A 24728-nucleotide genomic window follows, 5' to 3' on the forward strand; every position below is an offset into this window, starting at 1 on the left:
GTGATCAAGTGCCTTGTGCGTCATACAAGCAATTTTCAGATGAATTCTAGCCTCGAAAGGTAGCCAGTTGAGGGCTCGAAGGTCAGGGGACAGGTGGCTGTTTCTTTTGGAGCCAGTGATGTCTAGCAGCTGCATTTATTGAAGCTCTTAAAGGGGCCGTTGTCGAATTGGGAGTGACACTCCCATATTCCACTCTGGGGATTACTAGAGCTTGAACTGCCCGTTTGAAGTCACTTGCGGGCAGGAAGGGTTTCCTTCCTAACAGTGTGTTCATCTGAAAATGTGCTGCTTTAATAGAGGTGCTAATGTTTTTCTGCATGTTTAGGTTTCTGTCCAGAGTCACTCCCAGTGATTTTGCTGAGTTGATAATGAGAGGTTGACCTTTGAGTGCTGTTAGCTGGTTCATCCAATCGAGGATGGTGGTCAATTGGTTGGGGGGGAGCGAATAAGAGAAATTCAGTGTTGAGGGTGTTTAGTTTCAAATGGTTTTCGGCCAACCAGGTCTGTGTTTTTAAGAGCGTTGATTTGAGTGATTTGATGCCCTCAAGTGAGTGGATCTTTATTTAGATTTGTGTGTCATCTGCCTACATGTGATTATGGACAGTCAATGAGCTGAGAAGTTCTGTGAGTGGCCATGAAAAGGTTGAAGAGTGTAGGTGAGAGGGATGATCCCTGCGGTACTCCTAAGTGACTGGGACAGGCTTGGATAATGATCGATTGACCTTGAATCTTTGTGATCTATTTTGGAAGAAAGAGGTGAACCAATTTAGAACAGGTCCAGATAATCCCATTCTGTGTTTCAGGAGATATATCAAATTGTCGTGTTTGACGGTGTCAAAGGCCGAAGATAGGTCCAGCAAGATTAGTAAACAGGCTTCGTTTTGGTCTTTGATTTTTAATGCATCATCTATTATTTGGGTCATGGCTGATTCAGTACTGTTACCAGCACGGAAGCCGGATTGGTATTGGTTAAGCAGGTTGAATTGGTCTGTGTTTGCCAAGCTGCGTGTGGACATGTTTTTCTAAGAGTTTGGCCAAAGTGGGGATGTTGGATATTGGGCGATAGTTATTTAAGTCTGATGGGTCCGCCAGTAGCTTCTTTAAGATAGGGGATACCTGCCTTACTATTCTGACCTCAAAGCAATGGAGGCTCTGTTTGTACGGTCTTCTCTGATACCCATGCCTCCAGTTACTAGGAAATAGGCTTGGCTCAATGGGTGAAGATGCACTTTGAGACCAGACTGCCGCTGTTCGGGCTACAACTACCCCTCATCTTGCAATCCCCTGCCCCCTCTCATCATTCTCTCTCTCCTTATCTGCTCTCTATTCTGCCTTCTCACACGTTACCTTCCGGTACCTCCTCATTGTGTGCACTGGTTCACCTCTCGCCTACCCCCTAGTGCACCTCCCACTGGTCCCTCTCCTCACTCACTCACTCACTCCTCTCATTTTAGCTCACTTCAGGTCTTTGAGCTCAGTTTCTTTCCTTCCCATGCCTTTTCAAGATTTCCGTCCCTGAAACCCACACTCTCCTCCTTTTCTTGGGGTGTCTTCTGCGTACACAGCCACACCTTCTTTATGCATCTATTGCCTTCTTTCTCACACACTTTTTGCTCCCTTGTCTGGAGTTCATTCACTACTTCGTGCACAAACTACCTATCTCTCTCTATCTTCCTTTCTGTCTATTCTGTGCAGCTCTCACCACTTTTCTATTCTCCATGCCACATACTTTCACTACACAAATACAATACACACCACACAATTCCACAACTACCAATTCTAATTCAACCCACATAATTCCACTCCAAACCACATACATCCACTAAGCATTGGGAAATTACATTGTCATTCACAATGCCTTTAGCTCTAACTCTTTCAAATGCAAGACCAATTGCATTGCAAATGCTTGCTTCCCTTTTCCGTCAACCTATCGTTATTAGGTTTCATTATGAACGTTTGTCTGCTGAGTTGCAGATGGAAGAGGCCATTAACTACTCAACCCCCACTATACCTGCTAAAGCAGGCTGTTCTTGAATCAACGCCCTTGCAGGGTGTATATTACTAATTGTCAATAAGCAAGCAATGTGACTTACCTGCCGCCGCTGAGACTCCCCCCTTCAATCACTGCCTCCGCTCGTGCTACAAGCCGCACCACTTGTGGGTTGTGTGGCTAGAAAAAACATTACACATTTTAGATGCCAGCTAAGCCTCAACCTTATTTTTAGTAAAAATAAAATACTTCCACATTACATCACTATACTTTGTTTTAGGTATCTTCTATCAAAATATCACATTGAGCATTTCTTTGGTGGCCAATGTTTGAAAATCCAGGTAGTCAAGCCATCCAAAAACGTTTTGCAATGGAGGGGCAGAGCTAAATGAATCTGAGTCAATGAAGCGCAATGAAGGGGGTGGAATAATTGGTCAATGAAGGACATGTGGTCCTGGTTGGCAAATGCATGGGGCCGCCGTCATACTTCCTGCCATGTTGCACTGTCATCAACTCTGTTTGAGCATGAGCATAAAAAGAAAGTCTTCTCAACAAACATGCGTAGAATACCTTACTTGGGCATGCAATCGTCACATTAGAGTACCTGACCTAAAATGGATTCTGAGTCGTACAGTACCAATCCACAAGATATATAAGGGGAGAGGGAAAGATTACTGACAAAGCTAAGAAATGAAGCTACAGACAGACTAGTACAGACAGTTTGAAGTCGAGAACAGAAATGTAAAATATAGAAAATAAGTAAATAGGATAATGCTGGGATAAGAAAAAATGATCAAACATTAGATAGACTGAAGAGGGGGTGGAAAAAATTAGGAGACCGGCATAGTAAAGTATAAAAAAGGCAAATTATTCTAAATGTGCAGTAAACGTTCGGGTAATGATTATATTAACAGGAGGACTTATTGGTGCCAGCAGATCCATCTACCGTGGCACTTGCCAAGGCACCCACGGCTTCCTCATCCCCCTCTGTGGTCCTCTTCTTGCCCCTGGATGCTGATGTAAGGAATAAAGAAGAAAAAATAAAGTTTAGTGGTACAGTTAATCTCCCCAAAAATATTTTGACAGGCAAAGGCAAATGCATTAATATTTTTCTTTTCGAAAAGCACATTGCCAGTAGTAGTAGTATTGAGTGGACTTATTCCTAATTTCCTAATCGTATTCCTAATTTCCTAAACTACATTTTGGAACAACTAAAAAATGATCTTTAATTCTCATCTCATTCTCCATCTCAACCCCCTTGACCGCACAGCTCAGTCTGCATTATTCTCAATGCATTGATACATGCATACACATCACTGGGAGATTGCTTGGGACTGTACAAGCTACAAAAAGAAAGGCACAGAAAAGTGTGAGAACGCTAACTCACTATTACTATCAACTGCCACTATCTTTGGGACAGGAGGACAGAGGATTCTCTGCATCACTTCTTAAATAATCAGCCCAAGCGAGCGCCAACGAGTATGATTAGGTAGCGCCGACCACCTAGCTAGTTGATGATCACATATTTGTAACGAAAACTTAACGTAGCTCTGAGTGTTGGCAGCATGCTATTAGGTAAAAATATATTAGCACCAAAAATATTAGCATCAAAAGAACACTACAAATAGATACTCACCGAGCCCTGCAACCTTCAGATCAGCATGTCTTGGTCCTTGTCCAGGTTGTTGTGGGGTGCACCAGCACACCCTCTCCCACCACTGCCAACTCTCCGGAAGGCAGTAGCCGCTGCCAGGGTGGAGAGGAGGTGGCGCTGCTCATAAAAAACGTGTGCAGCCACCTCCCGAAAACAAAGTGTAGGGCTTCACCCCTTCGGGTGCAAGTTTGGTGGCTGGTGGTGCAGGTGGTTGTGGGCTTGGCGCTGCCGCTCCCCTGCTCTGCCATGGCACTGAGTGGGGGAAGGATAAACAGGAGAAGGAAGCACAACATAATAAGGAAGTAATCGAAAAATGAAAAAGTAAGCCACAAAAAGCTGAAAAAACGTAAATATACAAACACAAAGAGATACACTAATATAATAAATACAAAATGAGGGGTAGGTGGAGGATGAAATAGATTAAAGAAAGATTAAAAAGTAGGCCCAGCACCATAACATAAACACAGCAAAAACCAATATGGCCTTGCCCATGTGAAAACCGTGGTGCCGTTCGTGTGCGATTTCCAGCAGGAGAACGTATGATAAATGGCACATGAATGGGTACGGCGAGCAGCTCTACCTGTGGAATTCTGCGCAGTGGAGTTTTTTGGGCACTTCACCAAGTTCCTGTTAGCGCGACTCGGCCGACTGATAAAGTTGGTGGATGCATGTTTGTTTGACACCAAGTCATTGATAGTTCTTCTCATCCATTAAGGTTACAGGTGTAACATTTTTATGCCTGGCAAGTAGGAGCTCGCATTCTTTGACCTTTAAGGCTTTGTGTTGTACATCCAAGTTGAGTTACTGATAGTGACTCTGTACAAGATACAGGAGTCTCTCAGATGAGGAACTTGTAGGTTTTCTCCTAGTCATTTAGAATTCATATGTAGGTCGAAAAGAGAATGTGAAATCTGCTTTATTAGTGGGGTACCAACCATAGCTTTTCAAAATAACAATCGGTTCCTTTTTATCCAGGTAGGTCACTTTTTGTTTTTTTACATCATGTATATGTTTATCATTTATTTATCATTCAATGTTAGCCAGTTTGTATTTGTCTATTGGCAATTAATCCCTATTATTTTCTTTACAGTATCCTTTCTGCTGGCAAATCTCTGACCCAGAATGATTTTAAAAAAGACTGTTCTCCAGGCAACACGGTGACCAGGAAGAATACAGACGTGAATTCTGAAAATGCCAAGTATGGTTTTATCAATATGCACATATAACCTTATGTACAGATTTACCATTTTTTTTTTATAATCAACTGTTTGTGAATTAAAATGCTTAGCGACTACTTTATAGAATTTCTTTACTGAGTTTGTCTCCAATTCTGTTAATTTTTAGGTGAGATTAAAATTCTTGTATGCATAATTGTTTCCATTGTCTGTAAGCAGTTGTGGATTGGTGGGAATCTGTTAATATTTTATTTGGGATCTTGAGTAAGAAGGTGAAGATGTAGTGGTCGGTCCATGTGACTGGTGAATTTTGTTAATTAGTCACTAGCTGTGGGTTGGAGATGACTTCCATTATGTGACCTGCTTTGTGGGTTGGTCCAGAGACAGCTGGTTTACGTGTACATTTATCCCTGTTATAATGGCATTTGGTTGGTCTGCCCGGGCCTCCAACTACACACACACTATAATGTTTGAAAAACTCTTATGCTCATTGAGGAAACTGCAAATGATCACAATTCCTAAAATTGGCACTGTGGCTATATGTAGGATCACAATCTTATAGTAAATCTGGTTGTAATGTATGTCTTAAGTACTCAGCAAGGTTTTCATGATTTGTGAACATAGCAGCAAAGATCAGGGAAAACGTGATGACTAATACAGATTTTTTTATACCTGCAAAGGAAGGTGCCAAAAATAAATGCTGTGCCTCATGTAGAACCTTCGGAGTAGCCATCTCTTGCAAAAACCTTAGTGGTATTTTTGTAAAACAATTGGGACTGATCTGCATTCTTTTAATGGTAGGTTGGTCATCTTTCCAAGAGAGGGCTGCATCACTAAAGATATTTTTCTTTCTTTTTTTGCATGAAATCATATTTTTTCCCAATGTGAAAGAAACCATGTGGAAAAAACGTGTTCTTTTCCAAGTGTCCTTGCAAACATTAAGCATTTACTTGTGTTAGCATGAACTAATTTGTCAAGGTAATTTGATGGAAAAAGGCATTTGTAATAGTAGAAGGTCTGTACCTTTTGAAGTACAAGTTCTCAAAGTAAGGTTTAGGGTTGTCTGGGATCTTTGAGGGAACATTGTTGTCTCTGTTAGAATTTAGAGCTATGTTACATGCGTCTGGCTTTGTGAAATGTACCTTGTAGGGAGACTGTCATTTGCTAGGCTTAGGACAAAGGTTATTTTCAGTAACACAGTTTCTGATCACTACTTCTACCTGCAGGATCTTCACCTGTTCAATATCCCCAGGTTACAAACAGGCTTCGGAAGATTGTCATAGTTCTTACATACCAATAAAGGGATACTGGCTTCATCTTTGTGCTGGAAATGCTCCATGAGTTACCTAGCACTCACCTCAGCACAGTGACTGCACTTTGCCTTTTTCTGCACTGTTTGCCGCACATCCGGAGCTGCTCAGAGTAACTTTTTTCATGCTTCAGGGTGTTTTGCTACTAGGTACTTTAGTGTACTGCTAAGAATCTCACTGCCAAAGTAGTCAGGTGTTTAAACCTGTTGACTGTGTAATGGCCAGATGTCTTTCAGACCCCCATGAGTTTGGACTTTAGTGTTTGGGTCAAAGCATTAACCTAGGTTGTGCAACAAATGTGGCCTCATACACTGCACGGTCAAACTTTTAGTAGCCCATATCTGTGACGAGAACTCTAAACCGCTCAAGGTCCCTCTTCAAGTTGCATACCATTCTTTTTTCAAGTTAAGCTGAAAGTAAAGAGGGGGGGTGAGGGGAGTCATAAGAATAGAACGATATGCGATTCAAGATGAGGTCACCTCGACGCGCTCCTGCTGAGCCCTCCTTGGAGCCCTAGCTCATGGATATCACTCTCCTCGGATTCTCCTTATGTGAAGCCACCTACTCTGGTGCTTCCAGACAGTGTCTGGACCCACTGCCGCCTCTTCTATATGCTTTGCTACTCAAAATTTCTGAAAACAGGAGTCAGCCTTATGATGGTACTGTTCAGGCAGTCTGCTTTCACCTCTAAAGACTAAAGACTAAAGCAATTTTTCATAGGGACACTCCGAGACACTCCGAGACTGGCAGAGAAGGTCCGCAACAAAGAACTGCCACAGTCCACGCAGTGCTAACTTTGACGACTGCGGAGGACATATTTGGGTCGGGTTCTGACCCTAGCCAAATGCTGGGATCCACTTTCCATGATGATAAAGACCGCAACAAGGCAGCTTATCTGCTGCCCCTGCTATACTTCAATACAAAGGTCTACCTAGCTCTCCAAAGCGCCAGTGGTTTGGAAATGTCTAAAAAGAAACAAAAAAAAAAAAGCCCTGCCGCTCTGACAGTGGCATCCTTCTATGCAGCTTTATGGTTCGCAGTAGAGCTTAAACTTTTTTTTTTTTTGCACATAATGTTTATTGATTTTCAATTTAACATATTTGGATAGCATACCAGTTTGAGGATGTACATGCACCCCCTTTTTTTCCCAAATCGTTTTTATCCACACTCAGTGTGGGAGGGTATGCTCAGACGTGAGTCCCTTGCTCATTGCACCATCAGGATTCAGGCAAGCCGGGCCGACGAAGGCTGTGATGCCAGAAACCGGTCCCCGGAAGCTTGTTTCCTTCCCAGTATAAGAATTGGCTTGGTAGTTTGGTTTGCCCTGTTCCCATCATGCACTGGGACAGGTAAAGACTAATTTGCATGTAGCCAGGTTCTGAGCTGGGATGGTGCAGTGAGCTAAAAAACGGTGATGGATTAAAACCATGATCTCTTGACTTGGTAAGAGTATTCTGCATCATTCAGAAACTCTGTCCATCACCACCCCCTTTTTTTCCCAAATCGTTTTTATCCACACTCAGTGTGGGAGGGTATGCTCAGACGTGAGTCCCTTGCTCATTGCACCATCAGGATTCAGGCAAGCCGGGCCGACGAAGGCTGTGATGCCAGAAACCGGTCCCCGGAAGCTTGTTTCCTTCCCAGTATAAGAATTGGCTTGGTAGTTTGGTTTGCCCTGTTCCCATCATGCACTGGGACAGGTACAGACTAATTTGCATGTAGCCAGGTTCTGAGCTGGGATGGTGTAGTGAGCTAAAAAACGGTGATGGATTAAAACCATGATCTCTATACTTGGTAAGAGTTTTCTGCATCATTCAGAAACTCTGTCCATCACCACCCCCTTTTTTCCCCAAATCGTTTTTATCCACACTCAGTGTGGGAGGGTATGCTCAGACGTGAGTCCCTTGCTCATTGCACCATCAGGATTCAGGCAAGCCGGGCCGACGAAGGCTGTGATGCCAGAAACCGGTCCCCGGAAGCTTGTTTCCTTCCCAGTATAAGAATTGGCTTGGTAGTTTGGTTTGCCCTGTTCCCATCATGCACTGGGACAGGTACAGACTAATTTGCATGTAGCCAGGTTCTGAGCTGGGATGGTGCAGTGAGCTAAAAAACGGTGATGGATTAAAACCATGAACTCTTGACTTGGTAAGAGTATTCTGCATTATTCAGAAACTCTGTCCATCACCGCCCCCTTTTTTTCCCAAATCGTTTTTATCCACACTCAGTGTGGGAGGGTATGCTCAGACGTGAGTCCCTTGCTCATTGCACCATCAGGATTCAGGCAAGCCGGGCCGACGAAGGCTGTGATGCCAGAAACCGGTCCCCGGAAGCTTGTTTCCTTCCCAGTATAAGAATTGGCTTGGTAGTTTGGTTTGCCCTGTTCCCATCATGCACTGGGACAGGTACAGACTAATTTGCATGTAGCCAGGTTCTGAGCTGGGATGGTGCAGTGAGCTAAAAAACGGTGATGGATTAAAACCATGATCTCTTGACTTGGTAAGAGTATTCTGCATCATTCAGAAACTCTGTCCATCACCACCCCCTTTTTTTCCCAAATCATGCATTGAGGTATGACATTTAGTACATAGATGCAGAATTACACAATCTTACAATATATGCAAGTATGTGCTAACATATTGCGGACCTACTGTGTCCATATTGCTCAGTGAAAACATTAAAACATAGAAGCAACTTTATTAACAGTATATGCCCTATGTATTAATGAAACTGTCCTTATTATGTAATTTACCCTGACGTGCTCAATACGTTGCAATGAATTGCATGGTGGACGACCTGATGGGATACGACGGAGTGTGCATGGGAGGGGTTGCTAGATCGTAAGATAACTGTGCTCTGGAAAAACCGCAAGGCCTTTGACCAGTTGTATTTGCACATGTGCATTGAGGGTTAGGCGCGCAAAGTCGAGCTGTCTAAGTGACTAACTGTGATAGTCCTGATTAGGATTGGTTGAGAGGGAGTCAGTTCTGTGGAGCTATGCTGTTGTGTCCGTATTGGCGCAGTTTCGTTTCTACATACGTTAAGTATTTCTGCCACTCTGGGGGTTTAGCGCCTATATTTTGTGTATGTGCAATATCCTGTAATTGTGAGTGTTCTGCGATTAGCGCTTGTCACGTACCTCACAAGACTCACCTTTGCTGGTGAGGTGATTCCGCAGAGACAAGAGCACCCGTCCCTGTACCCACCTGACCCTCGTGAACAGTAGGAACCAACGGGGATGAGATGGACACAGGGAAGGGAGCCAGAAAGGACGTAGTGGCTTGGTGTGGGAAGTATCCTGGGGCCCTCTGGAAGACAGGAAGGACTAGATCAATAAGGAATCCCAACCCCTGTTCTATAGCACCCTCACTAACCCACACACAGAAAAGAAAGTCATTCCGGGGACTCACCGATGCTTCTTCGGACCATGGCACCCAGAATCAGCGCTGCTCCTGGCGATGAGCTCCTGGACACTACTCCTTCCGTGGCTCAAAGTAAAGCGCTCCTGCGCCCGTGTGTCAAAAGAAAGGTCAAACCATGCGCAAAGGTGTTCTTGCGCAATCATGCGGCAAACTACGGGGGCAAGCTATAACAATGGCAACGTAGGTGCTAGAACAAAAGTTCCAGAACGAAATGGGTACTTTGTCACAGTAGCGCTCCTGCGCTATGGACTCTTCAGTACCCCCTAAGCGCACCCACGCTGAATGAAGCCAAAACCAAGAGTATCCCACAAACGCACCTGCGTTATAGGATCGAAGAAAACCCCCAAGCGCTCCTGCGCTAAACAAACGAAAGTATCCCTCAAGCGCTCCTGCGCTATGTAAACTAAAGTACTCCCTAAGCGCTCCTGCGCTATGTAACCTAAAGCATCCCCCAAGCGCTCCTGCGCTAAACGAACAAAAAGTCTCCCACAATGTAAAACAAAGTATCCCACGAGCACTCCTGCGCTCTGGGATTCAGGCAGCCTCTAAGGCGGGAAATCTCAGTGACTTGTAGGGCGCTCCAGCGCGGTGAGAAGGATACACCATGCACGCTTCCACCCTCACCGGAACCAGGTTGCTGGAGTCGCGTCTCGACTCGGAGCTCGGCACTCGCGTCTCTAGGGGAGTCGGTTGAATCCGAAGCACGGAGCCGGCGGGAAACACGCAGTGTAAGCGTTTCCCCCGGAAGTGCTTCTACGACCTCTCGTGCGCCGCAACCACTAGACCGGGACTCACCCTCCAACCGGAAGTGAGTCTCCCGGTGTTTCTGTGTGTGCGTTGCGGGGCTCCTGACAGTACACCCCCCCAAACAAGACCCCCTCCCCAACACCCCAAGGACTCAAACAGGGGAGACAGGGCGTGGGCTCAAAGGGTGACTAAGATGGAAAGCACGGACTAGAACGGGAGCATGGCGCACATGGGACAAAGGTTCCCAAGACCGTTCATCCGGGCCGTACCCTTTCCAGTCTACCAGGTAGTATAGCCTACCCCTGGTCCGACGAGAGCCCAGAATGGCTCTGACCTCATACTCAACATGGTCCTCCACCACCACCGGAGAAGGGGGAGAGGGAACAGCGCTACCAGAAGGAACCGCCCTCAGCAGTGAGACATGGAAGACAGGGTGGATCTTCATGTGTGCAGGAAGCGAGAGTCTCATAGCTACGGGGTTGACCACCTTTTCGAAGACAAAAGGACCCACAAAACGAGGCAACAGTTTCTTGGGGCCATGCACATTCAGGTGCCGAATGGAAAGCCATACCCTGTCACCCAGACGGTATTCGGGCTCCTTCAGTCTATGGGCGTCAGCATACGCCTTGTAGGTGTCCTTAGCTTTAGCCAACTCAAACCGTGCTTGTTGTCAGAGGCGGCACAAGGACTCATGGTAGGAACGCACCGTGGGTAAGTGGCTGTCCCGGGGTACCTCTCAGGCGGTAGTGCGAGGGTGACGGCCGTGGATGCAAAAGAAGGGAGACATACCGATGGCAGAATGCTTGCTGTTGTATGCGTATTCCGCCATCCACAGTACCTCGGACCAGTCCTTCTCCACCGTAAGCAGTAAACAACGGAGGTACTGCTCCATGGTATGGTTCGTCCGTTCGGCCTGGCCGTCGGTCTGGGGGTGGTACGCGGATGACAGGCGTACGTCCATCTCGAGGATCCTGCAGACCTCCTTCCAGAAGCGGGACACGAATTGTGAGCCCCTGTCCGTGATAACCACAGACGGAATGCCATGGAGACGAACCACTTCTTGCACAAAGATCACGGCCAACTCCGCAGCGGTGGGCACCTTTGCCAAGGGTATGAAATGCGCCAGTTTGGAAAGGTGATCCACTATGGTAAGGACCGTGGTGTGCCCAGTCTTGGTGAGAGGGAGTTCTACCACGAAGTCCATGGAGATGGTGTGCCACGGACACAGCGGCACCGGGATGACACGCAGTAGACCAACGGGGGGCGTTGACCTGTTTTTCCCCAACAGGCAAACGTCACAGTTCGTTACATGGGTTTTTGTGTCGCTCGCCATTGTGGGCCACCAGAACTGTCTTTGCACTAGGTCAAGCGTCTTGTGATAACCAGGGTGGCTGGAGAGGACGTGATCATGGCACATGCGGACTGCTTCTTGCTGACTGGAAACCCCAGGTAGGTACAACTGGTCCCCCCGAAACAACAACCCGTCTACACACGTCACTCCTTCGTGGCCCTCTGCCAGGACATCCGGATCCGCTTGCTTCAGGTCGTCTTTCACCTGTGTCATTAAGTCCGAGGAAGTCACCACGCCCTGGAAGTGCTGTTCCGAAATGATGGGAACCGGCTCGGTTTTTTCGGCCTCCTCCTCGGTTTCGTCTAACCGTGAAAGGGCGTCTGCTTTGGCGTTTTCCTTCCCAGGACGGAAAGTGATTACAAAGTCGTATTCATTGAAGAATAAGGTCCATCGGAGCTGGCGGGCGGTGAGAGCACGTGCTGAGCGTAAAAACTGGAGGTTCCTGTGGTCAGTGTAGATGGTTACCGTGTGTTTGGCGTCTTTTAGGAAGTGGCGCCATTCCTCGAAAGCGGTCTTGATTGCCAAAAGCTCCCTGTCGGACACAGTGTAATTGCGTTCTGCTGGTTGGAGTTTTTTGGAGTAAAAGGCCACTGGATGCAGCTGTCCGGTATCGGCGTTTCGTTGGGACAACACCCCCCCTATGGCGTCCTTAGAGGCGTCTGCCTCTACTATGAACGGCTGCTTGGTGTCCGGGTGTCCCAGAACCGGGGCTATGGTGAAACGCCTCTTCAGTTCTTGGAAAGCGTTGTCCGCCGTCTGATCCCAACTAAAACGCACCCCTTTGCGTAGCAAGCGTGTTTATAGGAGCTACCATCCCAGAGAATCCTGTGATGAATCTACGGTGGTAGTTGGCAAATCCTAAGAACCGTTGGACCCCCTTTACTGACTCCGGAGGAGGCCATGACAATATGGCTTCTACTTTCTTGTTGTCCATGTGGATGCCTGCCGGAGTGATGATGTGCCCCAGGAACTCCACCGCAGCGACGTGAAACACGCTTTTCTCCATTTTCACATATAAACGGTGTTGTTCCAGCCGTTGGAGGACTGAACGCACATGTTGTATGTGTTCTGCTTTAGACTGGGAATAAATCAGTATGTCGTCAATATAGACGATGCAGAACACGTCTATGTAGTCTCGTAACACCTCATCGATGAAGAACTGGAACGCAGCGGGGGCATTACAGAGTCCGAAAGGCATGACCTGATATTCGAATAGACCAAACTTCGTCCGGAAGGCAGTCTTCCATTCGTCACCCTTTCGGACTCTGACAAGATGGTAAGCACCCTGTAGGTCAAGCTTGGTGTACACTGAGGCGTCTTTGACCTGATCCAGGAGGTTGGAAATCAACGGTAGCGGGTATCGGTTTTTCACTGTGATGGCGTTTATCGCCCGAAAGTCTATGCAGGTCCTCAGATCACCCTCCTTCTTTGATACGAAGAAGAGGGAAGAGGACACCGGAGACCTGGAATGACGAATAAATCCGTTGTCCAAAAACTCATCCAAATAAGATCGTAGGTGGATGTTCTCTTTTTCCGTGAGGGAATAGATCCTGCTGCATGGCAACTTGGAGCCGGGGATCAGATCTATTCGGCAATGCAACGGCCGATGTGGTGGCAGGGTGTTTGCTCCTTTTTTGTCGAATACCTCCGCTAGGTCTTGATATTCCTCCGGTATGGCTGCTTGGGAAACCATCCCCATACCTTGTAACGGTAGCGTTCTTGCTTGTATAGAGCGAGCCCCCACAAGGTCATCCTTCGCATAACAGGTTCCACAGCAATGCTCCGAATCTAGATGTATGATTCTGGACACCCAATCAATGCGTGGATTGTGCTTCACCAACCACGGCAATCCGAGAATGACCTTGAATTGAGGGGCGTCTATGATGTCAAAGCAGATGGCCTCTGTGTGGTGGTTCTCAAAGACCATAGACATGTTCTCGGTTTGCTGCCTGATCGGGCCGGACGTCAGGTCTGTGCCATCCACAGCCTTAACGGTTTCGTGTTGTGCTTTCGACACTGTTTTTATGCCCAACGTACGTGAATAAACGGTGTCGATGAAGCAACCTGTTGCACCGGAATCCACCATAGCGGTTACCAACCAGGATTCGTCTGCCTGGTTTCGTAAGGTTACTTCTACCCCTATGTGGTGGCTGCCATCAAACACCGCAGGGATCGCTGAGGAGAAAGAGGAAGAACCCAGAGGACGGATCCCTATGTCTACTGGGTTGTCTCGTTTCCCGACTTGTCACCTTTGGTGATGGGCAACACAAACTGCCTTCTACCACGTGGTTTAGTTGGTTTCACCGGACATTCCCTGACGAAGTGTCCACTTTTACCGCAGTATAAGCATTGGTTCTGTCTCCTCCTTTTCTCTCTTTCTTGGCTAGTCAGTGGTCCTTTGATGCCCCCGATCTGCATGGGTTCCGGAGCCTCGCTCGGGGGTGTGGATTCGTCTTTGGCTTTTTCACCGTCCTTGTCCCCCATGGATAAGAAGCGGTTATCACAGCCTTTTCCTTTCTCTGTTCTCCTTTCTAGCAGTCGGAAATTCATCTTCACCACCATATCGATGAATGGGCCTATTTCTTCAGGTGGATCGGGAAACTGTGATATGAGGTCCTTGAGATAATCGCGTAATCCCCTATAGAATACGGACACCTTCTTATCCTCTGGCCAATGGGACTCGATAACCAACCTGTTGAATGTGGTGATGTAATGGAGGAGATCCTGGTTGCCTTGTTTGTGACTGAGCAACTCGTTATCAGCAGCTTGCACAAAGGTGTGTCGGGCAAACATACGTCGCATGGCTTCCTTGAACGTCGGCAGGTGGTGTAGCATGGGTTCATCGTTTTCCACTAAGGCAATGGACCATTGGGCGGCGTCTCCGCCCATGTATGACAGGAGGTAGGCTACTTTGGATGAGTCGTCAAGAAAAGCCGCGGTTCTGGCCATGAAATGCAGCTGACATTGATGGATGAAGATGCCGTACTTAGTGCTGTCACCGTAGAAGCGTTCAGGTGGTGCCAGCTGTACAGGATGTGGCGTGATCACCTGTATGGCGGGGTTCGGAGAGGTGGTGGAGGACCCCCCAAAGGTAAACGTAGGCTGCCTCAACAGACCACCTTGTAACACTCTGGGACTAGGGGTGGTTCCCCACGGACTAGTAACCCCGATGCCATTTGGCCCTGTAGGGCAGTGATGTCATGGCGTAAGGTGAGGTTCTCGGCTTGCATAGCAGCCAACATGGCCGCTATGTCGCTTAATGTAACCTCTGGGTCGCCCATGTCGTCTGGGTGGAAAAGAAATCGTGGGCTTCGGATTCTGTCACGTACCTCACAAGACTCACCTTTGCTTGTGAGGTGATTCCGCAGAGACGACGAGCACCCGTCCCTGTACCCACCTGACTCTCGTGAACAGTAGGAACCAACGGGGATGAGATGGACGCAGGGAAGGGAGCCCGAAAGGACGTAGTGGCTTGGTGTGGGAAGTATCCTGGGGCTCTCTGGAAGACAGGAAGGACTAGATCAATAAGGAATCTCAACCCCTGTTCTATAGCACCCTCACTAACCCACACACAGAAAAGAAAGTCATTCCGGGGACTCACCGATGCTTCTTCGGACCATGGCACCCAGAATCAGCGCTGCTCCTGGCGATGAGCTCCTGGACACTACTCCTTCCGTGGATCAAAGTAAAGCGCTCCTGCGCCCGTGTGTCAAAAGAAAGGTCAAACCATGCGCAAAGGTGTTCTTGCGCAATCATGCGGCAAACTACGGGGGCAAGCTATAACAATGGCAACGTAGGTGCTAGAACAAAAGTTCCAGAACGAAATGGGTACTTTGTCACAGTAGCGCTCCTGCGCTATGGACTCTTCAGTACCCCCTAAGCGCACCCACGCTGAATGAAGCCAAAACCAAGAGTATCCCACAAACGCACCTGCGTTATAGGATCGAAGAAAACCCCCAAGCGCTCCTGCGCTAAACAAACGAAAGTATCCCTCAAGCACTCCTGCGCTATGTAAACTAAAGTACTCCCTAAGTGCTCCTGCGCTATGTAACCTAAAGCATCCCCCAAGCGCTCCTGCGCTAAACGAACAAAAAGTCTCCCACAATGTAAAACAAAGTATCCCACGAGCACTCCTGCGCTCTGGGATTCAGGCAGCCTCTAAGGCGGGAAATCTCAGTGACTTGTGGGGCGCTCCAGCTCGGTGAGGATACACCATGCACGCTTCCACCCTCACCGGAACCAGGTTGCTGGAGTCGCGTCTCGACTCGGAGCTCGGCACTCGCGTCTCTGGGGGAGTCGGTTGAATCCGAAGCACGGAGCCAGCGGGAAACGCGCAGTGTAAGCGTTTCCCCCGGAAGTGCTTCTACGACCTCTCGTGCGCCGCAACCACTAGACCGGGACTCACCCTCCAACCGGAAGTGAGTCTCCCGGTGTTTCTGTGTGTGCGTTGCGGGGCACCTGACAGCGCTTTCTTACGATCTGTGAGCCATGTTCGTGTACATGGTGGTTGGCTTGATTGCCACATCAAGGCCAGTCTACGTTTGGCCAGTTCAAGTGCCAAGTCTATAACTGTATGAATATTTTTCCTCCGGGAGGTGCGATTGGTGATTCCCAAAAGGAAGTGCAGCTCTTGTGCTGTCACTGATGTCTCGGAAGCTTCTGAGAGAGTGTTTTTCACCTTGTGTCAATATGTTTGTATATTTAGACAGTCCCTCACCGTGTGTAGGAACGTGGCTCTGGTGCTTCGGCAGCGGGGACACGTGTCACGGGAGCACTCGTACATCCTCGCTAGTCTGTGTGGGGATAAGTAGGTATGGTGTAAGTAGTTAAATTGTGTGAATTTGATTCGAGCGTTGATTGATGTTAATTTGGGGTACGATAAACCCTGTGCCCATTGTTTCTCAGTTAATGTGGTCTCAAGTGCAGTATTCCAATCATCCCTGAGGGGACCCATAAGGATTGTGGTGTCCGGTTTGAGTGGGTTATATAGCATAGCAATCGCTCTCCTACCCTTGCCGTGCATCATGAGCGTATGTCGGAGGTTTTCGGCTCAGCTTGTATAGTACCCCATGTCTGGGATAACAGTTGTGTTAGCGATGCGTATAATAGGAATGATCCAGGGGATTACCATAATCACTCAAGTGTATCAAATTCGCATAGTGTGGAATCGATAAGTAGATCCCCCCCCCCCCCCCCCCCACCCCCCCAACCCCCAGGTTGCGAGTCCTGCAGAATACCATTCTGCCATTTCTGGGCATCGGATGTCCCTTTGTGAGTTGGGAAGTTACCCCTATAGGCATGTCTGGAGCATAAGGCGGGGGTAGTTGCATGGTCTGTACATATCGGGCCCAGCAGCTGCATGCTGTGGACATTAAGACATTGTCAGGGTGCTTTGGGATCGTTACATTTGATGCGCCCAGCCACTCCAGCACTGTTGTCTGGTTGCTATGTGGTGACTAATGCCCCAGTTCCGAGATATTCTGATTCGCTAACCACCTCATCAGCCATTGTAACTGTGCAGCCACTTAGTATTTCTCATAGTTAGGAGCCCCCAATCCCCCCTCCGTTATTGGAGCATAAAGCTTTGTGAGGACTACTCGGGCTCTGGATTTGCCCCAGATTAAGGAAGTTAGAATTGACTTCATTTCACGGAACAATTTGTTTGGCAATGGAAATGGTATAGTCGCAAAAAAGTATAAAAATCAAGGTAATAGTAGCTTTTTGGATATCGCTATTTGACCCATTTTTGACACCGGTATTTCAGTCCAGATGCCATGGAGGAGCGAGCCACAGCGATTGCTCTTCCCAAATTGCCTGTCTATGACGTTCGCCAGAGAGTGATATATTTGCCCACCCGGGTATTTAAATGAGTTGTATGTCCGGGTAAGAGGAGCTGGCGGTAAAGTTGCCTGTTGCTCTAGGATTTGAGGAACCATCGGGAACAGAAGAGATTTCTGCCACCCGAAAGATTCTAGCTGTCCCATTAGATAGATCTTCTAGCAATGCATGGTGGTTTTGGATGTAGATTAATTTTTCGTCCACTTATATTATGTGCCATTGGTTATGTACTTTGATGCCCCAGTCCATTACTCGGTTTTGCAGAGCGCAGGCCAGGTGCCTTGCTTGAAGCTGAATAAATCTGAGGTAAAGCGGCCAGTTTTTACCCTGGCCTGTGGTGTGCTAAATGGCAATGAAACCCATTTCATGAACTTGGGGCCTATGCCATATTTTGCTAGTACCCTGTCTTGATATTCCCAACCCAGAGTGTTGAATGCCTTCTCTATATCTAAGGATGCTATCCATGCCATTCACCCAATGTGTGCGCCCCCATTCTAATCATCGGAAAAGGCGTCGTAAATTAAGGCTCGTGTTTCTGCGAGATATAAATCTGTTTAGATCCGGATGTGCCAGCAGTTGTGTGACCTCCGTCAATCTGTTAGACATGACCATGCCCAGTATCTTGTAATCTATATTCAATAATGACAATGGGTGGTAAGATCCCATTGTTTGTGGGGCTCTGCCAGGTTTGAGGAGCACCACCAGTACAGTTTCTAGCATAGAGGATGGCAGTGCGCCTCTCGTATGCATCCGTATATACACAATGGAGGTGCTGGACTATGTGTGCTACAAGTGATGTAAAATTCCAGAGGCCAGCCATCTGTCCCTAGGGTTTTTCATCTTGCTAACTGCTGCATAGCCACTGTTATTTGATCAGTTGTAATGGGGGCTTCTAGAGTTTCGTAATGATTGGGCGGGATTTGGGGGAATGGAATGTGCTCTAAATATGTCCACGTATCTGTCCCCATTTGTGATAAGGAGGCACTATATAGGGTTGCATAGTAATTTTGAAAGGGTACGTTTATCTCCGCTTGTGTGGTGACTAGACCGCCCACAGCTATTTTTGATGGTAATTGGTGTATGGGTCATGTCTGTATTTAATAACCAGGCTAGAGTTCTGCCGGCCTTGTCGCCCTCCACGTCCTGTTTCGCCAGATATCTTTTAGAATCCAGGGCTCTTAGCTTGTCTAGTGTCTCTTTGTGGGATAATCGGGCCTGAGCTAGGTTTGGTGCTGCCTGAGAATTCATGAGTAATTGTTGTTCTTGATTCCGTGTTTCTTCCTCCTGAGCCTCTAATTCATTTGTGTCATGCGTGTCCTATATACCGCTTTTATCATATGTCCCCGTAAGACCACTGTGAAGGCATCCCGTTCTATACCTACATTGAATGCTGTACTTTCATTATCTGAAAAATATGTTGTGTTCATTTGTGTGAGTGAGTCGTGCAGCGGTGCGTCTTTGAGCGATTCTAGAGGAAGGCACCACGTTGGAATACTGGATCGGATTGGCCCACAAACCTAACCTATTTGTATTGGATTGTGTTCCGAAAGTGTGAGGGGAGATTATCAGCATATGATATTATTGGCAGGGCTTCTGATGAACAGAATATCAGATCTATTCTAGTATGGAAGTCGTGAAGACCAGAGTAATTGGAATATTCACTGAGTGTAGGTTGCAGTTCTGATGGATACATCTGCCAGTGGATTCCTCACCTTGTGAATATCCCCTGCGCCAGCAACATTCGGAAACTTTTGTAGCAGTCCACGCCGATGGGGTCGACGACTACATCACAGAGACACGGCTCCGCTCGCGACTCCGCTGACGTCACCGGCTCCATAAGAAGACCTCGTCGGCGTGATGACGTCAGTTCCCTTTTTTCCGCGCCGTCGAAGCCAACGGATTTCGGGAATCGCTGTTGTTAGCGGCATTGATACTTTGTGTATTTTCGTTGTTTTTCCTGTCTTCTTTGAAGATGTCGACAAAGAAGTCTGGGTTTAAGCCTTGCCGGGAGTGTGGCAAGCATATGTCCATCACTGACCCACATGAGGACTGTGTGTGGTGTTTATCCTCGGACCACGGTGTGGATGGCTGTACCAGCTGCCGAAAGATGAGTACGAAGGCTCTGAAGGAACGGGAGGCAAAGCTCTTCATTGCCAGAATGAAGAAGGACAAGAGAGGGAGAAGGAGATCGAGATCGAGGTCTCGATCGAAGTCGGCGTCGAAGTCGACTTCGGGGCATGCTTCTCGAGCTAAGAAGCACAAGAAAAAGAGAAGACACTCCTCTCGGCACCATTCAGATAAGAGCACGGCGCCGAAGCCGAAGTCACCTGCTCGGCGTTGAAGGGACTCTGTTTCTCCTTCTCCTGTGCCGGGTTCGCCTACTGGTCCTTCATCTCCGGTGGTCTCTTTGTCTCCGGCTTTGCCAGTTCCAGCCCGGACTCCGACGCCGGTTCCATCCCCGGCTCCGGTTCCGTCTCTGGCTCCACCTCCAGCCCCGGAAGATCTTCAAGTCCCGGGTGCGACGCCGTTGATTCCACCGTCTGCGCCGGTTGGCCCGAGTCCGGTGGGGGCCTGGCCAGTATCCTGCTTTCCCTGGGCCAGTTCAAGACCCATCACATTACTTAAATGCAATGTATGGGGTATTTGCTCGTGCCATGTATGTCCCTGGTGCACCTGCGGGTCCGACGGGTCCTTTGGCATTTAACTTAGGGGTGCCGCAAGTATATCCTCAGGCCCCTTTCTATCCATTGTATCCAGCGACGCCGTCTTGGAATCCTCCGGCTTCCATTCTCACCGGCTCCGGCTCAACCTCGTTCGACGCCGATGGCTCCGCCGGATCCACGGTCGACGCCGGCACCGGCGCCGTCGGAGTCGATAACGGCGCCGCCGACGATTCGAATTCGCTCCAGAAGGGAGACTCAAAGGATTATTGAGGAGCAGAGATACCTTCAGGAGGAAGCGGAGGATGGAGAATTGGTGGAGTCGGATGAGGTTTTTGACGAGCTTAAGGAAGCTAGTGGTTTGGACCTGTCTCCTGAGTGGAGATTACTCCGCCATCAGATGAGCCATCCAAGGACGTTGCACCCTACCATGCAGTCATAAGGAGAGCTGTGGAGTTACTTGATCTCCAACTTCCAACAACAGAGTTTAAGTCAAACATCTTGACTGAAGTCTTGCATTCTGCCACAGCAGTGTCAGAGTCTTTGCTTCCATTTAATGAGGCCATTGCAGAACCTGTGTGGCGCAAACCCTTTTCTGCTCCTGCGGTGTCTAAGACTATCGCTAGGAGATACAGAGCGACCCCAGGTGATTGTCGTCTCATCCATCGCCTGAGAGCTTGGTAATTCAGGCAGCTTGTTCTGGGAAGTCTAAAGGAGCCTTTCCACAGGTCCCTGGTGACAGAGGCAAAAAGACTGGACCAGTCGGCAAAGAAGGTGTTTTCATCAGCCAGCATGGCTTTGAAATCGACTAACGCCACATGTCTTTTGGGACGCTATGTGCATGCGCTGATGGATTCGGCTAGGAAACTGGGGTGCCGAAGCTACCTGATGAGGATAGAGCTGGTTTTAACGACATCTTGGCTGATGCTCAGGCGGCTGCGCGGCAAGTAATCCAAAGTGGGCTGGACACAGCAGATTCTGTTGCACGGATCATGGGGTCGTCGGTGGCAACTAGAAGAAGTGCTTGGTTGAGAACTTCGGAGTTCTCTCAAGATGTGCAATCAACCCTATTGGATCTACCGTTTGATGGGTCTGGCCTCTTTGGGAAAAAGGCAGATGCTGCTCTAGAAAGATTCAAAGAGAGCAAGGCAACTGCTAAATCTTTGGGACTCCAGTCTCAATTGAGAGGGTCTTTTAAGAGGTACAGAGGTTTTGGAAGGACATCTTTTCGAACCTATAGGCAGACTCAGCAGCAGCAGCAAGGTTCCTCGTCGAGAGGTTACAGAGGAAGAATCAGGGGTCGCACACGTGGCCGTCAGCTCTCCTCCTCCTCTTCCTCTTCCTCAGCCCCTCCCACCACCGCAAAACAGCCCTAGATCCGATATTCCGGATCATGCTGGTCCTGTGGAGGGCCGGCTTACCCATTTTATACAAGATTGGGAATCTGTAACTACAGATCTCTGGGTTCTAGATCTTGTGGAAAATGGGTATGCCCTTCCCTTTCGGGAATTCCCTCCATATTACCCTCCTTGCCAAGGGTCTTGCTCGGAGGACCACCGTCTTCTCATGCAGGAGGAAGTCCTGAAGTTGTTTCAGAACGGTGCGATAGAGGTGGTCCCAGAGCAGGAGAGGGGTCAGGGATGCTACTCCCTGTATTTCCTGATTCCAAGAAAGGACGGCAGATTGCGTCCGATATTGGACCTCAGGATCTTGAATTTTTATCTAAAGCAGGAGAAGTTCAAGATGCTCACCCTTGCTCAGGTTCTTCAAGCGCTGAATCAGGCGGACTGGATGATGTCCATTGATTTGCAGGATGCGTATTTTCACATCCCAATCCTGAAGTCGTACAGAAAGTATCTCCGTTTCACGGTAGGGTCGCAACATTATCAGTTTGCGGTCCTCCCGTTTGGTCTTACTTCTGCACCTCGGGTCTCCACGAAGGTGATGGCAGTGGTGGCAGCCCATCTCAGAAGGTCAGTGGTCTCGGTTTTCCCCTATCTGGACGACTGGTTGATCAAGGCGGAGTCTCTAGAGAAGGTGCTGCATCATCTGCGGGATACAACTCAACTGTTTAACAACTTGGGTTTTTCGATAAATGTGCCCAAATCTCACCTGGTGCCCTCTCAGCGCAACCTGTTCATAGGTACGGTACTGGACACTACTGTTTGTCGAGCATTCCCTCCTCCTCAAAGGATTCTCGACATACAGGAAATGATTCCTTTCTTTTACAACGGAGCGGTTGTTCCGGTCCTGAAGGTCCTTCGCCTGCTCGGTCTGTTTGCTTCTTGCATTCTGTTGGTCAACCATGCACGCTGCCACATGAGGATGCTCCAGTGGTGCCTCCGCAAGCAGTGGTATCAGCACAAGGGAGATCTCAGGGAGTCTGTGAGGATCTCCAGAGAAGCTGCGGCGGATCTATCTTGGTGGGGCATGGAGGGCAATCTGTCTCAAGGAAAGCCTTTCCATCTTCCTCCATCGGTGGCCACGGTGATAACGGATGTATCCACCTTAGGGTGGGGTGCTCATCTGGGGGATCTGGAGATCAAGGGTCTTTGGTCTCCAGAGGAAAGGTTGCTTCACATCAACCTTCTGGAATTGCGGGCGATACGTTTGGCGCTTCGCGGTCAGTCTGTTCAAGTCCTGACAGACAACACTACCGCGATGTGGTATATAAACAAACAGGGAGGAGTGGGGTCTCTTTGTCTCTGCAGAGAGGCCTTGCGTCTATGGACCTTGGCTCAGGACCATCAGATTTGTCTGATGGCAAATCATCTGGCCGGGGTGCTGAACGTGCGTGCGGACAGTCTCAGTCGGCAGTTCTCCGCCGACCACGAGTGGAGGCTCCATCCGGAGGTGGTTCGTCACGTCTTTCGGACGTGGGGAACTCCTCGGGTGGGTCTATTTGCCACCCGCGAGAACGCGCACTGTCCGTTGTTCTGCAGTCTCCAGTATCCGATGCAGGGAGCGTTGGGGGACGAGTTTCAGTTGAGTTGGAGGTCTCGACTCCTTTACGCGTTTCCTCCCATACCCTTGATTCCTCGGGTTCTGAGGAAGATTCGCCAAGACCGGGCCCAAGTTATATTGATCGCCCCGGATTGGCCAAGAAGGGTGTGGTACACAGATCTTCTCCACCTCTCCTCGTGCCCTCCGCTCCGTCTCCCTCTGAGGGCAGACCTCCTCTCGCAGTCGGAGGGGCAGGCTCTACACCCCCACCTCCAGAGCTTACACCTTCATGCCTGGAGATTGAACGGGGCAACCTGAATTCCTTCTCTCTCCCACCAGATGTGGTGGATGTTATTTTATCGGCCAGGCGACACTCCACCAAGTCCATTTACTCGTATAGGTGGTCTAAGTTTGTTCGCTGGTGTGGAGAGAGGTCCATTGATCCTTTGAAGGCTCGTCTGTCTAATATTCTACAGTTTGCCCTTTCTCTTGCTCAGCAAGGCTTTGCTGTGGCTACGGTGAAAGGATATTTATCGGCTCTGTCGGCTTTCCTTTGTTTGCCGGATCAGCCGTCATTATTCAAATCACCTATTGTTCTTTGTTTTATAAAGGGCCTTACAAACAAGTTTCCTCCTACTCCCTTTATTGTGCCTCAATGGGACTTACATCTTGTACTAACCTATCTTATGGGTTCTCCCTTCGAACCCTTACACAAGTGTCCCATGAGGTTGTTGTCCTTTAAGACAGTTTTCCTCGTTGCAATCACCTCGGCAAGGAGGGTAAGTGAGCTTCAAGCTCTAAGTTCAATACCCCCATTCTTGACCATTCATGCTGAACGAATGGTACTCCGGACCAGGGCTGCATTTTTGCCTAAGGTGGTAACTCCCTTCCATTTGGGGCAGTCCATTACCCTCCCTTCTTTCTATCCTCTCCCTCACCCTTCCAAGGAGGAGGAGAGACTTCACCGCTTGGACCCTGAGAGGGCGGTGAGCTTCTACCTGGACAGGACAAGGGACTCCAGGATTGATGACCAACTCTTTGTGGGCTTTGCTGGCTGCAGGAAGGGTCGAGCGGTGCACAAGCGCACCCTTTCCAGGTGGATTGTCTTGTGCATCAAGATATGCTACTCCCTAGCTGGTAAGGAGCCTCTGGAGGGTTTGAGGGCTCATTCTACCAGAGCAAAGTCTTCCACATCTGCCTTAGCTAGGGGTGTTCCGGTGGAGGACATTCGTAGGGCGGCAACTTGGGCCTCCCTCCACACCTTCGCAAAGCATTATTGCTTAGACACCGAGGTGAGGAGGGACGGACACTTTGCTCGTTCCGTCCTTCAGGATTTTCTGGTATAGAAGGGTGGACACCCTCCTCCGGGAGTGGGGACTGCTGTGGAATCTATTCACAAGGTGAGGAATCCACTGGCAGATGTATCCATCAGAAGAACAAGTTACTTATCTTCGGTATCGCTTTTTCTGGTGGATACAGTATCTGCCTGTGGATTCCTCACTGACCCACCCGCCTCCCCGTTGTCCATCCTTCTATACCGGTATTTCTATGCCTGTAATTCTATTGATGGGTTTCAAATGTGTTTATCACTGTCAAAAGCATTGGTATTTCTTGTGCTTTATTTATTTTCCACACTGAGTG

At 48.5% G+C, this 24728-nt stretch overlaps 1 protein-coding gene across 8 annotated transcripts in view; it reads left to right on the plus strand.

Annotated features, from left to right (window-relative positions):
* Nucleotides 1–24728, plus strand: part of TDRD12 (tudor domain containing 12) — a 3486095-nt gene that overhangs the window by 843593 nt on the left and 2617774 nt on the right. For 7 of the 8 annotated variants that reach the window (XM_085639447.1, XM_085639446.1, XM_085639448.1 and 4 more), the window contains one exon: nucleotides 4735–4842. The exons of the other annotated variant lie outside the window; for it this stretch is intronic. In XM_085639447.1, the coding sequence (XP_085495573.1) occupies nucleotides 4735–4842 (108 nt within the window). The remainder of the gene's footprint in view (nucleotides 1–4734; nucleotides 4843–24728) is intronic. 8 annotated transcript variants of the gene reach the window in all.

Source organism: Triturus cristatus, chromosome 12, assembly GCF_964204655.1.
Source record: "Triturus cristatus chromosome 12, aTriCri1.1, whole genome shotgun sequence".
Classification (NCBI taxonomy): Eukaryota; Metazoa; Chordata; class Amphibia; order Caudata; family Salamandridae; genus Triturus; species Triturus cristatus.